Source organism: Canis lupus, chromosome 14 (assembly GCF_003254725.2).
Source record: "Canis lupus dingo isolate Sandy chromosome 14, ASM325472v2, whole genome shotgun sequence".
NCBI lineage: Eukaryota > Metazoa > Chordata > Mammalia > Carnivora > Canidae > Canis > Canis lupus.
The window spans coordinates 23,061,558-23,077,494 of record NC_064256.1 but is presented as its reverse complement, the minus strand read 5'-3'; the positions used below and the strand labels follow the sequence as shown (position 1 = coordinate 23,077,494).

General features: G+C 37.6%; 1 protein-coding gene across 33 annotated transcripts in view; it reads right to left on the bottom strand.

Annotated features, from left to right (window-relative positions):
• Positions 1-15,937, bottom strand: part of UMAD1 (UBAP1-MVB12-associated (UMA) domain containing 1) — a 360,265-nt gene that overhangs the window by 309,788 nt on the left and 34,540 nt on the right. For 6 of the 33 annotated variants that reach the window (XR_007402017.1, XR_007402013.1, XR_007402016.1 and 3 more), the window contains exon 4: positions 5,966-6,023. The exons of 24 other annotated variants lie outside the window; for them this stretch is intronic. Coding sequence is in view for 3 of the 9 variants with exons in the window: in XM_025471250.3 (XP_025327035.2) it covers positions 5,121-5,403; positions 5,966-6,023 (341 nt within the window). In the remaining 6 variants the exon portion in view is untranslated. Of the gene's footprint in view, positions 1-1,464; positions 5,404-5,965; positions 6,024-10,596; positions 10,946-15,937 lie in introns of those variants that run through there. 3 more of the 33 variants (XM_025471250.3, XM_025471249.3, XM_049093616.1) reach the window with 2 other exon arrangements.

Sequence of the window (15,937 nt, the reverse complement as noted above, 5' to 3'; positions counted from 1 at the left end):
ATCCATCTCTCTTCCACACTCTTGCTTTACTAAATCCAACTGTGACTGCATGAAATGTAATATGAATAATGTTACTTAATTTATAAGCAATGATTATGATCATGTGAGAAGACAGATGTGGAAAAATAAAGAACCTATAGGTGATACCTGACTGATCATTCCCAACACATGTAGATATAAAACACACTGGGTCTACTAAGAACTAAGAGTTGAAGGTCCTTGTCAAGATGTACATGCTCAGAAGCAAGGTTTCTTTATTCAGGCCCATGGGGCAAGGGGTCAGAGTCTGTAGAATTCCACTGCCAGAAATTCAATGTGTTAGGGCAGTCCCGGTGGCGCAGCAGTCTGGCGCCGCCTGCAGCCTGGGGTGTGATCCTGGAGACTCGGAATCGAGTCCCACATCGGGCTCCCTGCACGGAGCCTGCTTCTCCCTCTGCCTGTGTCTCTGCCTCTCTCTCTCTCTGTGTCTATGAATAAATAAATAAAATCTTAAAAAAAAAAAAAGAAAGAAATTCAATGCCTCCTAATGCCAAAGAACATGAAAAGCCTGAGTGTTCTTGCTGAGGCTAACTATTAGGAAGTTCTATGCCTAAAAGTAACGAGGAAAGAGCACGGTTGAGAAGCATATAACAAAAATTAAATGGGCAGAATCAAAATAAAAATCAACTTATTTGGTCTAGAAAAAGATGAAGGGACAAAGTTAGCATATTTTTCCCTCTCCACATCCTTTCTTAACTAATGGACCATATCCATTCTTTGCTATGAATCAATCCTAGAATTGGCTGGGCTTGAAAATTCTGTCCAAGATAGGCTGTGGTGGGGGAAATACTGATGACAAGTAAACAGACTACTGTATCCTGGCCTGCTTGGGAGCAACGGTGCTTTCCTCTACCTGGAAAATACGCCAAATTCCTTCTTCATTAATGTTCACATGTCATTCAGAGATAAACTTCCAACTACTTCATAGTGCTCTTTTGTGGGTGTGGAAAAAAAGAAAAGGTTTAATTTCTTTTAAAATTAAAGTTTCTGGGGTGCCTGGGTGGCTCAGTCAGTTAAGTGTACAGCTCTTGGTTTCCACTCAGGTCATGATCTCAGGGTCATAGGATCCAGAACTGAGTTGGGCTCTGCGCTCAGCGGGGAGTTAGCCAGAGGCTCTCTCCCTCTACTTCTTGCTCTCCTCTCTCTAAAATAATAAATAAAATAAAAGTTTCTGATATATTTGCTATAAATGCCTAATGCCTCAATTAAATAAATTAAATAAAAACTCAGCCTTCAGCCAAGACATAATCAACAGACATTCCAGATCAACTGACAATAAGGGCAATTTAAAAAAAAGAAAGAGAGAGAGAGAGAGAGAGAGATTGTATCTTCTTTTTCAGGGAGACCTTTTAAAAATAACTGACATGCAAAAATAACATGTGATTTTAACTTTATTAACTAAACAATCAATACAAAAAACCACTGCAGAGGAGAAATTATTATATATCTTCACAGTATAAGTTTAAAAGTTTAAACTCAAAATTCCAGAGAAATAATCATGCAAAAATAATTGAAGAAAAGGAACATAAAACTTCACATGCAAGTCATTAAAGTTGCTGAGTAGACTTTAATAAAGTAGATAGGGTACAAGTTTATGCAATCCAGTGAAAATGATAGTTTACATAAGCAATTTTTTAAATGCAATGAAATGTCACCTTAAAATTGACCTTCATGCTTAAAGGATGCCTCCTAATACACTAGAAGTTCCTGATACACATGAAGGTATTTAGGGATACCTTCATGTGTAAGAGGATCGTCAACATCCAGGAAAATGTGAGAGAGAAACTCAAAAAGCTGATTAACTTCTTTCCCCAAGATATAATTTCCTCTTAAAATTAATTTAAAAATTATTAAGTTATTGCAAATGAGTGAAAAGTTTAGGATGAGATGCTCTTATATTATTATACCCTGGCCTAAATCTACCAAAATTATATATATAATTATTAATAGAAATATTTTAAGAGAAGCTAAGTACTTATATTTACTCACTAGACATTCAATTAACTGAACTATAACATGGATACAGGATGCCCAATGCAATTTCAGTAGTAGAGTAAATGCACTTGTATTTTTGGGAGAACTACCTACTCGATGAGAGAACTAAATTCAGAGACCTATCTCTTTGAGGATCCTTTTGACTTTGGGTTTTTATAAGTACAACACGTTCATTACAGTAAATATGACTAGTCAAATTTGTAAATATAATAAAAAGAGAAAAATTAAATCACCTCAATTCATAAGGTCCATTGGTAAATAAACATTCTTCCTTACAGAAATTTTTAATCACATAAAATATATATAAGAAAAAGTTTCATGTTATATAACAGAGTATTATTCAGTCATGAAGAAGAATGAAATCTTGCCATTTGCAATGATATGGATAGAGCTAGAGTATAATGCTAAGCTGCCTGTCACCTTTAAATTTTGGTAATGATTATAAAACTTTTTCCTCTGTGTTCATAAGTATTTTAATAAAAGATTTGTCAGGTTAACTTGCGTCTACTAGCTAGCTAAAAATTTAACAACAACAACAAAAATCTTCATACTGACTTTTGTTTCACAGGTGCACTGATTTCTTGCCCTCTTGAAGAAAAGCTCAATGCATCAGAACACACTTTAGTACCATCAATTTATTCCGACAGAGATTAGAATAAATTGAGGGATTTGTCACAGTCTCTTTAAATATATAGCACAGAAAAAGTATTACTGGAATGTTAGGCTATTAAAAACAAACAAAAACATTGGAGATAAAAATCTTATTTCCTCTTTCATTCACTAGATGAGGAATCTGTGTCCCAGTAAAGTGATCTGAACTGTGTAAGATTAGAAAAGAAATAAGCAGCAGAGCTTTCATTTTCTTCAAAATGTGCTCTCTCCCCATAGTTAATGTCATGAAGTGTCTGAAGGTCAAAATGTTCTCTGCAGAACATTGTGAAATACTGATATTTTAAATTCTATCATACAAACTATAATTTTAGACAAAATTTTAATGTTTACTTCTTCTAAGTTTAAATTGCTGTTAATGCTCAATTTATTTTATTTCATAGGTTATTAAATAAAGTAGAAAACCGTGACTATGACTACAAATGCTCAAAGAACAAAGCAGCCAAGGAATTAAATATGATTGTCTGTTTCCAAATTATTCCTTTGTTCCCACTCATACATGTTAACTGCCTAGTACCTGCTTATAAAATCAATGGTGGTTCTCTCTAGAATGTAAGGAAAATTTCAGAATAGAAATGTGAAATTCCATCAGCTTATTTTTTCCCATAGAGCACCATGATGCAATTTTGTCAGTGTAACACTTCTCCTGTGTTCCAGGAAGGTGCCCACGGAACACAACCCAAGAAACACGGCTTTGTACCACGCTGAGCTCTACATGCTTCAAAGTCCTGTAACCTTGGGGACCTAAAGGAGCTGAAAGAAACTGCACTCTTTTAGGGAATGGAAAACATTTAAGTACATCTGAACTCAGAATACTAAAATATATCTGGATTCATTAGCATATTTTTGTAACAGGTAAAAATCATAATTGAATTTTTGTGGTGGTAAATTTAAACCACCGTTAGCAATAAAAAGATGCCCACAGGCTGGAAAGGCATTTATATCTCACGGTGAAGGGAATGCTTTTACTATAATTGGTTCATACTGTAATACGGTATTTTATATGAGGTAGCTTCTATACTATATTTACCCTTCTTTCTCTCTTTAGCAAACAAAAGAACTTACATAAAGTATTTTGAATATATAACTCTCAAGCAGAAAGATTTACATAGGAGGTTGTTCAGGATTATCCCTAAAATCTCTTTCAACACCTAGTAATTATATGCTGCATCATTCCCATCCTTCAATGGGAAAAATGTAATAAATTGTAGCTCAATTTACAATAAAATAATGCAAACATTTAAAAGTAAGATTAATGAACTTTTTTCATTGCTCTTAAAAACTCCTCTTTAAAATTTGACACACTGAGCATGATTGACATGCAATTCAAGTAAAAATATAATATATAATTGGTTTTAAACTTTAAATAGTGCCTTTGGAACTATGAATTTGAGATGATAAAAAGAAACATATACATTTTAATTTTCCTCCCAAATTTCCATGTTTAAAAAAAGGATTACGATTTCATTTATTGCCTTCAGCATTTTTGGAAATGGTACATTTCTAAATATATAACACATAAAGATATGTGAGTCATATAGGTGAGTTGCTCTAAGACTATATTAAGTTTAAAACTGTTATCGTTAGCAGGATTGCTGACTTTATAAAATAGCTGGTCTGGATTCGCACAGGAATCTCCTGCCTAGCATAAGTAATCCATTCCTGAAAACTCGACTTGTAGGAAAATGCATCAGGAATCCTATTTCCCTTTCGTTTCGATTGGAAAAATTAAACTATGTTGTACATCAAACTAAATTTACCACCAAATTCCCTAAAATACAGCAAAACCCACAGAGAGGTAGCAAACTCTTATGTAAGTTATGTTACACTTGTTTCCTGATCACCAAATAGTTAAAATGATTGTTCATCAATCAGTGGCTTTGTAACAGTAACAGAGCCTCCCCAGGTATCAGCAACATCCAGGATGCACATCCTTTCTGATGCCATGAGCTGTATCTTTCCAAATGTTTACACGTGACTCTGACAACCTATTCATTTCATCTGCAGTGAAACTCAAGACTATTTCCATACATTGTTTTGCTAAAAATTAAGCTTTGGAGGGCATAAATACAAACTTTTCTTATATACACATCAAATGAAGATACACACACAAATATAAATATATGTGTGTGTGTGTGTGTGTGTGTCTGTGTGTGTGTATTGTATACTATATTTACCCTCCTGGGTAAAGGAGTCTGGACATTATAAGTATACCTGTCAAACATCAGTCCAGACATTCTCAGCTGCAAGTAACAGAAGCCTATCTCAAAGTGGCTTATACTTTAATGAGGGAATTTACTATCTCACCCAGGAAGAGGTCCAGAGGTTGACAGATGCCAGGCTTGTAAATAGATCGGTTCAACAATGTCATCGTGGACCAAATTGCTTTCTCATTTTATTCTGCCATCTTCAACATGTTATCTTCTCTGTCTTGAGCTACCTCCCCTCAGCAAAGGTGGCAGTGGTGTATGCAACCTCATCAGGCATCTCATCCAGATAAAATAGCTGCCAGGGGAAGAGAGGCCAATTCTCCAGTGTCTGCCTCTGAGCCCCTTAGCTGACCTTCCTTCACATCCAATCAGGCAAAAATGCCATGGGTCCATTCGGAAACTAACTGCTGGCAAGGTGGATTGCGTCATGGTGACTGGCTTAGACAAATTAGAACTGAGCTCCCAGGGCTGGTAATAAAGCCAGTCTCTCCTGAAACACATGGTCATGAAGACAAAGTGAATACTCAGAAGTGTGGAAGAAGGAATGAATATGGAATAGGCAAACCTGCTCTAAGTGCTTATTTCGGTTTGCATTAATATTAGTGTAAATTAAGTCCAGGTGATAGGTGACATAAGTTCAACAATGATCCACTTCCACTAAACAAAAAAAACACCTTCATAGAAGACTTTACCAAAAAAAAAAAAAAAAAAAAAGTTTTCTAACCAAATACTAAATGATCTCAAAGTCATTCCAAAATCTGTTGACAATATGTAGATTGAGGATCTGCTTTATGGAACTCATTGAAGTATTAGGTAAGACGCACAGCAGACAAGATGCCTAGGAGGAAGTTATGATCCAAGTAGTAAAACATATAAAAATAAAAGTTTAAATAACATTATAGAATGGTGGTAGAGGAGCTACTACAAGATACTATGTGATTAAGAAGCAAACAAATGCTAGGAGAAAATGTATACTATAAGATCAAAGAGAGAGCTATCTAGAAATCATAGAGACCTAGAGACAGAATTTCATGTGAGATCTGCAGACTGACCAGGATCCAAAGTGAAACCGGTGAGAAATCCTCTCCAAGAACATGCCGGCCTGTAAGCCTGGGAGCAGAAACCATCCTGGTTAGAATGGTGACAGATCCATATAAAAGCAAATCAAGAGTAAACTGTCATTACTCATTACTAATTATATGTTTACTATAACAAGTAAAAGAGTTCTCCAGTCACAGTCTGGGATCTGTACATTTCTATTATCATTTGCCTGCTTTTAGTTTTTCTAACAAAAAAACTAATTGCAATACCATGTCCCGAATGCATCACTGGAAAAGTATACACATACTCATACCAGACTGACAAGACAGAGAAACACCAACACACTAATGAGCTGTACATAATGATATAAATACTTGATGTTTGATTGTATTGTTTTGCAATGTTGCTTAATTTTGATCTTTGTAGGTCTTGCCACTTAGGCTGTAACTTCCTTACAGATATCCCATCTGCTGTGTTATCTTATATTATAGTAATTATTCTCTAATTTTCTTTTAGCTGCTCATTCTATTTTCTGAAGCCAAAGTAGTAAAGGTGGCCAATGAGATGTGACACACCTCTGATGAGGACTATGCTACCTCTGACATTAAAATAAAAATTCCCTAAGCTCACACAGTCCAAGGGGCTGGTAAACATTCGTATATATAGCAACATCTAGGAAAGTGATTCTTTAACCTTCTTAGGGTTACAGACCCTTGAGATTCTGATGAAATGGAAAGACCCTTCCTCTCAGAAAAATGCAAATACAAAATTTTGCCTATAATTTCAGGAGGCCAAACTACTCCACTCAGCCCCCCAAAGTCGTCATGGCTAAGAACTCCTAACATAGGGAGACCAACAGGGACAATGGATGATTATCATAGTTATCAGCTCTTTCAACCAATCCATCAACAAACTATTTTAAGAGTTCGTTTTCCTTTGGTGCTGCCAAGCATATTTTCACCTTGCATACCAGGAAATAATAGATGCCAGAAATAAAAATAAATTATTACATAATTTTAGAACTGAGCTATTTGAGTTAGAATACTAAAAAAATTCTGAACAATGGCTCCTTTAAGTCATTTATACTGTAATGTAAGGCTTTAGTATACATAATACTTCTCATTAAAAATGACTAATGTATATATGTGTATGCATAAAGAAAATATATGCATATATAATCATAAAAGTATGACTTTTTAATGAAAATATCAATTTTAGGAGATGCCTGGGTGGCTCAGTGGTTGAATGTCTACCTTTGACTCAGGGTGTGATCTCGGGGTCCTGGACTCGAGTTCCGCATCAGGCTCTCCACAGGGAGCTTACTTCTCCCTCTGCCTGTGTCTCTGCCTCTCTCTGTGTGTCTCTCATGAATAAAAAAAAATAGTATCTTAAAAAAAAATACCAATTGTAGGATATCAGTTTATACTTTAACTGATAACCACAGTGTAGCAGAAATTCTTTTTTTTTTTATTTCAACATAGTTGACATACATCATTATATCGGTATCAGGTGTGCAATAGAGATTCAACAATTCCATGTATTACTTAGTGACCATTAAGATAAATGTACTCTTAAACCCCTGCACCTATTTCATTCATCCCCTACCCACCTTCCCTCTGATAATCATCAGTTTGCTTCTCTATAGTTAAGAGTCTGAATTTTGGTTTGTTTGTTTTCTTTGTTCATTTGTATTAAAAAAAAAAGATTTTAAAATTTGAGAGACAAAGAGAGAACAGGAGTGGAGGGAGAGGGAGAAGTAGGCTCCCCACTGAGCAGGAAACCTGACTCGGGCTTGATCCCAGGACCCTGATATCATGACCCAAGTCAAAGGCAGATGCTTAACCAACTGAGCCACCCAGATACCCCTTGTTTGCTTTGTTTCTTAATTTCACATACGAGTGAGATCAAACGGTATTTGTCTTTCTCTGACTGATTTCACTTAGCATTATACCCTCTTGATCCATTCATATGTTGCAAATGGCAAGTTTTCATTTTACACACATTGTGTGTGTGTACCCCACATTTTCTTTATCAATGGACATGAGCTGCTTCCATAATTTGACTATGTAAAAAATGCTGCAATAAAGCTAGAGGTGCATATATCCCTTTGAATTAGTGTTTTCCTATTCTTTGGATATGGTCACATTCTATTTTTAATTTTTTGAGGAACCTCCACACTGTTTTCCACAGTGGCTGCACCAGTTTGCATTCCCACCAACAGTGCACAAGGGTTCCTTTTCCTCTACATCCTCGCCAACACTTGTTATTTCTTGTCTTTTTGATCTCAGCCATTCTGACAGGTGTAAAGTGATATGTCATTGTGGATTTGATTTGCGTTTCCCTTATTAGTAGGAGCATCTTTTCATGTGTCTGTTGGCCACCTGTATGGCTTCTTTGAAAAAAATGTCTATTCAGGTCCTCTGCCCATTTTTCAATTGGATTGATTTTTTTGGTGTTGGGTTATATAAGTTCTTTGTATATTTTGAATATTAACGCCTTTTCAAATATATCATTTGGAAACATCTTCTTCCATTCAGTAGATTACCTTTTTGTTTTGTTGAGAGTTTCCTTTGCTGTCCAAAACTTTTTACTTGGTATAGTCCTAAGTTTATTATTGCTTTGTTTCCCCTGCCTGAGAAAGATGTATCTAGAAAGAAGCTGCTACAGCTGATGTCAGAGAAATTACTTCCTGTGTTCTCTTCTAGGAGTTTTGTAGTTTCAGGTCTCACATTTAGATCTTTAATTTATTTTGAGTTTACTTTTGTGTATGGTGTTAGAAAGTGGTCCACTTTTGTTTTTTTGCATGTTGCTGTCCAGTTTTCCTAGCACCATATACTGAAGAGACTTGTCTTTTCCCCATTGTATATTCTTGTCTCTTTTGTCATAGAAAAGTCACATGCATTGCTTTTTTAAAATGCTGATTCTTAGGCTAGCTCCAAAGATTCTGTTTCACTGGGTATGGGTAGGCCTAGGAATCTGCAGCATTCTTAATAAGGAGCAAAGCATCCGTGACAGAGGAGGTGCTCAAGAGTATTCAATTAATGATCACTACTATAAGAGGACTCCATCACACAAATATAAGATGTTTTCCTTCTGGCTTAGTTTATTACATAATGCTATTCTGAGGTAACACCATAATTCTATCAGGATGTAACAAAGGAAGAAGATACATTTTTCAGAAATTCACATTTATGTAGATCAATGTTTTACCCTTAGCAATAATCCTTCCCTTTTAACATGCTTTGGTTGCGTTCAAAGGAAAAAAAATAGATGCTGAGTAAGACAACCACTAAAATATGAAATAATACTGTCATATTATGAAAATTACCAGAAAACAAACACTCAGGTCTTCCAACCCTATCTGAATTACCAGTACAAAGTATAATGTTCATAGTGTGCATTTTACTGTGATTCTCATTCTCATTATTTCCTCAACTGAATGAAAGATAAACTTTTAAGTTCAAATATAAAAGCTACTATCACAATTTTTCAGTTAAATAGTCTTAAATGTGGAAGATATAAGCATGCTGAAAGCCTCTAAGGAAATGCCAGAGGAAACTCATTTATGGAATACGGTGTGAGTGCTTAAGCTGTTTCCCTACTAGCGTCATACTAAATAAGTACCCTCAGGGAAACAGCACCAGGGGAAACCAGCCAATGACCCCCAAATGGCTATACTACAAATATGGCTGCCTGAAGGCTTCAGTTCAAAGAAAAAGTTCCTTGGAGTTGTTCTAAAGAGATTACAGGTGTTAATCTGTCAAATAGATGTGCTATGGCTAAAGACCAAAAGAGTTATAGGCCATGTGGAATTCACATCTGTATAATTAGGTTAATAAAATGCTTCTCAATTGCTCCACTGATTTAAAAAAAAAAAATTTTAGATTCCAAATATATGACTTTAAGAAACTTGAAGCTTTCTGCTTCTTTACCTATTTAATGTTTGAAAGGAAGTGTGCTTAACCTAGAAGTGTTGTGGTTTTATTTGCTTTTTGTTTGTTTATGGTTCAAACTACAGTGGAAGAGAAACCGTAAGCCTGTATTTTTATGAGGTCCTTTTCAAAGTGTTTGATGGTGTAAGAGCACTAAATTACAGAGAATAAGTATCAGTGGTTCTCGGCCCTACGTGCACACTAGTAGTGTCTGGAAATGCTGAAAAAAACAAACAAACAAACAAACAAACAAAAAAACTCCTGTCTGGGCCAAACCCCAGGCCTGTCTAACCAGAATGCAGGGATTCTGGAGGCCCCAGCACCATTATCTTTTCAAAGTGCTCCCTAATGCACAGTAGGGTTCAAATCAAGGAGGCAGAGAAACAGACCATCCGATTGACATACTGAGCCCCAGTACGAATGAATGACTTTCTCACAATTAATTGTATGAAACAGAGGGCTCAGTTCTGCTTCTCAGTATGGTCCACACCTCTCCTTTGCCCCATGGTGTTCCTTCTAATCCATGCAAAGAACTGAGACGGGGGTACACCTTACCCAGGACAGCCTTGCCTGAACACTTCTAACTCCAAAGTGTCAGTAGGTGAACAGGGTGAACCAGAATTAGGAACCAATGAACATGAAAGTTCTGTTATCCATTAGACATCAAACTCCACATTTCTTAATGGGGAAATGCACAAGTGCATAATGAAGTTAGTTGAAACTTGTTTTAGAATTGGAAGGTCAGAGTAAAAATACAAAGATTGCCAAGTAAAGTAACCATAATTTGAGTTTTTTGGGGTATCACAATACATGGGTAAAGAGATATTAATAGGGTCAGTTGTTTTTTTAATCCACACTCGATTTTTGTAAATGATTTGGTATACTTCTGTTGTAAGAACAGGGAATAAGGGATCCCTGGGTGGCGCAGCGGTTTGGCGCCTGCCTTTGGCCCAGGGCGCGATCCTGGAGACCCGGGATCGAATCCCACGTCGGGCTCCCGGTGCATGGAGCCTGCTTCTCCCTCTGCCTGTGTCTCTGTGCCTCTCTCTCTCTCTGTGACTATCATAAATAAATAAATTAAAAAAAAAAAAAAAAAGAACAGGGAATAAAAATAGGAAGCACATGCTAAAAATCTGTTTCAATTTTGTCTTTGTTGTTTTAATTAAAGCCTTCAGTCCCAGAGAGATTCAAAGTGACTTATTGTCCCACATCCCATGGAATATAAATTTTTACTGTATACAGTTACATTTCCACTTTTAAATAAAAGAAGGAGCACAGAGAGATTATCCAAAAATTCCATATAAAAATGGAATAGTTTGGAATGCCTGGGTACTCAGTGGTTGAGCATCTGTCTTCAGCTCAGGGTGTGTTCCCAGGGTCCTGTGTAAAATATTTACACAGTATGCGCTGAGACTAAAGTAGACTAAGTGAGCCTGCTTCTCCCTCTGCCTCTGTCTCTCATGAATAAGTAAATAAAATCTTTAGAAAAAGATGGAATAGTTTAACTTTAGTGTGTATACATGGTTTGAATGATTCTGAGGAAGAGGAATTCCATAGGAGTCAACCTTCAAAATAACCCATTACGTTTCAAAATCTGATTTATCATTTCAACCAGAACACAGAAAGTGAGACTAAGTAACATATTTCAATATCGACCCTTAAAAGATGAAATCCAAGCTGCTGAAGTGCTAAATCGTGTGTCTCGATTCAGTTTTACAAAATAATTAGCCTGATGGAAACTATGGGTCCTCATGCCCCCCACTTTCAGAAGCACCTGAATATTCTGAAAACCATGATGAATGATAGTTGTACCATAACCTCTGCCCTTCCATCTCAGGGGCTGTCCTTGCCCGATTTCTCTCCACCTGCTCCAAAGTCCTACTCAGTAGGACAGCAATGTCAGCAAACATAACATCTGTAATCTAAATTATTCTTTTTCATCTTATATTGGGGGGGGGGGTGTTGCTGTTATTTTTCCTTCTTTTTGCCATAACATAATAAGCTAATTCATGCCATTGTCTTAGTTTTGGAAGGAATTATATGCCAACATCTAGGCAACAGATACCCTTTTCCTTAATTTAAAATAACTATGAGGTTGCACAGTACAGTAGTAAATTTGTAATCAACTTAAAGATAACGTCTTAAAAGTACAATTAAACATGTCATAACACGAGAAAACCCTGGTAATTACAAATAGTACCACGCTTGCTGGGGTTTTAAACAGTAGTATAAAACTAAGAAAAATCGCCACCCAGTGATGCAAATGAAAACTACAATTTGTTTTTGTGTAAAATGAGTACCCTGGAGGATTACTTCAACATCATTACTGAATGAACGAATAGCTATTACCTTCCTATGTGAATAGGAACTGGTTACAAGGGAAAGGATGTTTTTCTATGAGGCTTTTTTTCCCCCTTATTCTTACTCAGCACACTCGACATTTCACAAAGGCTAAAGCTTTAGGAACCTTAACAGGGAAAAAGCTTTCTGTCTAAAAGTGAGCTAATTGTATAGGAACAGCCCAGATATTCCTATTATCAACAAAATGCCTTAGCTTTGCCTGGATCCTCAATTTCAAGTCACAGGGTGTTGACTTTAGCAACTCAGCGATGCCATCTAATCTTTATGACCTAAAGCCAATTTGTGTTAAGCAGGAAGGCCTGCCTAGGATAAAAGTTCTCAAGTAGGAAGAGAGATAATTTTTATACCTTTAACAACATAATTTTAGCAACAGGTTATAAAGACCACATACAAAGATAATCTAACAAATTCTGTAGAATCTGTACTAAGAGGCAGTTGTTGCCATAAATATAATTGTTTCTAAATCTTTACTTAGTTATATCACTTCCGAAATACACAAAGTCCACCATACACATTTATTTTCCAGCAATGTATCTATTGTATGTGCGGACAAAGAAAGTTATGTGGATATATGATAACCAAAATATATGTGTGCAAGTATGGGGCATGTTAATAAGGGCATTTCATATCTACCATTTGACCTATTTGGCATTTTCTTTTTTTTTTTTTTTTTTGATTTTTTTTAAATTTATTTATGATAGTCACACACAGAGAGAGAGAGAGAGAGAGGCAGAGACATAGGCAGAGGGAGAAGCAGGCTCCATGCACAGGGAGCCTGACGTGGGATTCGATCCCGGGTCTCCAGGATCGCACCCTGGGCCAAAGGCAGGCACTAAACCGCTGCACCACCCAGGGATCCCTATTTGGCATTTTCCAAAATATTTTACACAGTATGCGCTGAGACTAAAGTAGGTATTACATTTGTCAGTATGCAATCACATGATAAAATAGAACAACTTAGCAGAACAAATCAGCTTTAAAAAAAGAGGTTACCATTCTATTTTTAAAGACAGCCTACTATATTCCTAATAATCTGTCCTGACTTTTACTAGTCAAATCAATTAAGTCCCTGTCAGAGCATTTTTTACTAACTAAATATGTATACCATCTTCCAACCTCAACCTCATTAAGGAGATTATAGTTGTCTGCAATACTTAAAAATATTTAAAATATTACATACTGAAAAGTTTGAGGTAGCCAAAATTAAAGCCCAACTTTATGAACAACAACCAACTCTTTTAGTTAAAAAATAAAAACAAAGAAACACAATACTTGCTCTTTAAAACAATAAGGAACACAATGTCAAAATTTTTTAAAGAGCTTAAAATGTCTTAAAATTTAAAATATTATGACATTTTAAAAAAATGGGTAGCTTAGTGGTTAAGAGGATTATGTTCCAAAGTTAGATTGCTTGGACTGTAATTCCAGATCAGCTATATGCTAGCTGGAGGAACTCAGAAAAGTTAAGTCCTCACCTATAAGTGGACATAATATTACCATTTCACTGACAGGGTTGTTCTAAGCACCTTACGCATGTTAACCCACTTAATCTTCTCAATAACTCTATGGGCTGGCACTATTATCATGCTCATTTTCTAAATGCCCTGCCACCCCTGGAGGTTATATAACTTGCTCAAAATGGTGAGGGGTGGCAAACATACCACCCCAAAACATGCCACCTTGGCATCAGGATTATTCTGAGCTCAAGGCACTTGAAAAACAGTAGGTGCAAGAAGGGCATTCTGACCCCACTTCCTTCCTGAAAGCAGGAGATAAAACCCCCTATAGAAGATGCCAGGAGGGAAGAAACATTCCTATCACTGGAGGGGGAGAGTCGAGGCCAAGAGAACTTCATACAAACAGACCCTGTCACAATAACTCTTATCTTCCATTAGTCTCCCCACACACTTCTCTTTTCCACAATGGCCTCTTTGTTCAACCTCGTATATAAGCACACAGGTTTGGCCACTTGTTTGGGTTTTCATTTCCCTAGGGGGGCTCCCATGTACCTGTAAAAACCTGTACGTTCTATGCTGTTAACACGACCTATGTGTATGTGCTTCTCAGGCCTACGCAGAGGCCTGAGGAGGAGGGGGAGAAGTTCAGCCTCCCCTCTCATGGAGGCTCTGGCGAGCTGTAGAGCCACGATACAGAGCCAACGTGTCTGGCTCGAGTCAGGATTCTTACCCGCACCTCACTGCAGTGCCTCTGAGGTGTTCCTGAGGAAGAAGGGAGGTGTTGTGACGGATGAAAAGAGAAAGACGACACAGGAAGAGAGAGCCAATGCTGAGGCTGACTGCTATCACAACTTCAAGAGAGTGACTAAGCTCACAGAATGGTAGGGAGACGCAGGGATTTTTCATGCCAAGTGGTGAAGGGGTAGAGCTTTTTACCTGGATGGAAATAGGGCTAACCACAGACAAGCATGGACACTCATGGCAGCTGAAGGATGAGAGAGCCGAACAGACATGTGGGGGACTCATCTGGCTTGGAACATTTGAAAGCGGGCCTACCACCAGCTGCATTTCAAAACACACCGCTGTCCTGGAACTACAAGGGTCGTGAGGCCTCCTCATGACTGCCAGGGACACCAATGTTGCAGGTGAGGTACAGCGCAGGAACAGAACCTACCCAACTCAGTCCCCCATGGTCCTGGGAAAATGCCCTTAGAGTACAGCATATCAGCTTTGGGGAAGAGCTTAGGCAGATCGGATGGCACAGCTAGAACATGAAAGCAGATTAGAGTAATAAAGTGCTGGAAGTTTCCTCATGAGTTAACAAATAGGAAAGTTTCTGTGACTTCTGAGACTCAGCTAAAGAGCACTGTTTAAACCAGAGCCTCTTCTAGAAGAGAAAAAGGTCCACAGCAAATAAGTTTCACCTGCTGTGGCAAACTACCCCAGAAACTGGGCCCCGTTGGTCTAGCTCACTATAAGTGAAGCACCTACATGTTTCGAGCTACCAGACACTTGGAGATTTTAGAAAAAGCAATAGCTGGAGCGTTTTCAGCTGTGATTAAAGCTCACCCCTGATATGCTGCAAAGTGGCAAGCCACAGAGCCAGAGAGGTGAAGAAGACGTATAAAGAGTTTTTGAGGGCCAGCATTAAAAGTCACATGTGCTCTCAAAGATGTCTGGACATAAACTCACAATCCTTTGATGGCTATTTGGTTACAAAAAGAATAATGTTTATTTCTAGTCATGAAACAACAGAAAACAGCCAAGTTCTCTGTATATATGTGAAGACTACAGAGGAATACAGAACACAGTTTGGAAAACCAGGCTTTGTTGAAGCAAATTTCTGAGAGAAGAGTTTCTTATGAAAGGGCCTAAAGAAGCAGACCAGCGGCATCACTGAGGTTCAGTTAGTGAGGCTATTCCAGGAGGTAAGAGGGGGCAGCACCGGCAGCTTTCAAGGAACAGAAGTTGGGACTGATGCAGTCACTTCTGACCTGGAAGCCACAGCACAAATACCTGACATGGCAAGAAGGGCCAGATAAGCAGTCGTGTGCAAGGCACTCCCATTTATACCCATGAGAAAGTTCTCCAGAAAAACCACCAGCCCTGGTCAAACAATGCCTCACTATTTTGCCTCAGGTGTAGGGGATCTGGGCAGAGAGAAAACAACTCTGACCACCCGAGTTATTGCCCCTGTCCCAGAACATATGACGCAGATTCAGAAAAACTGCCA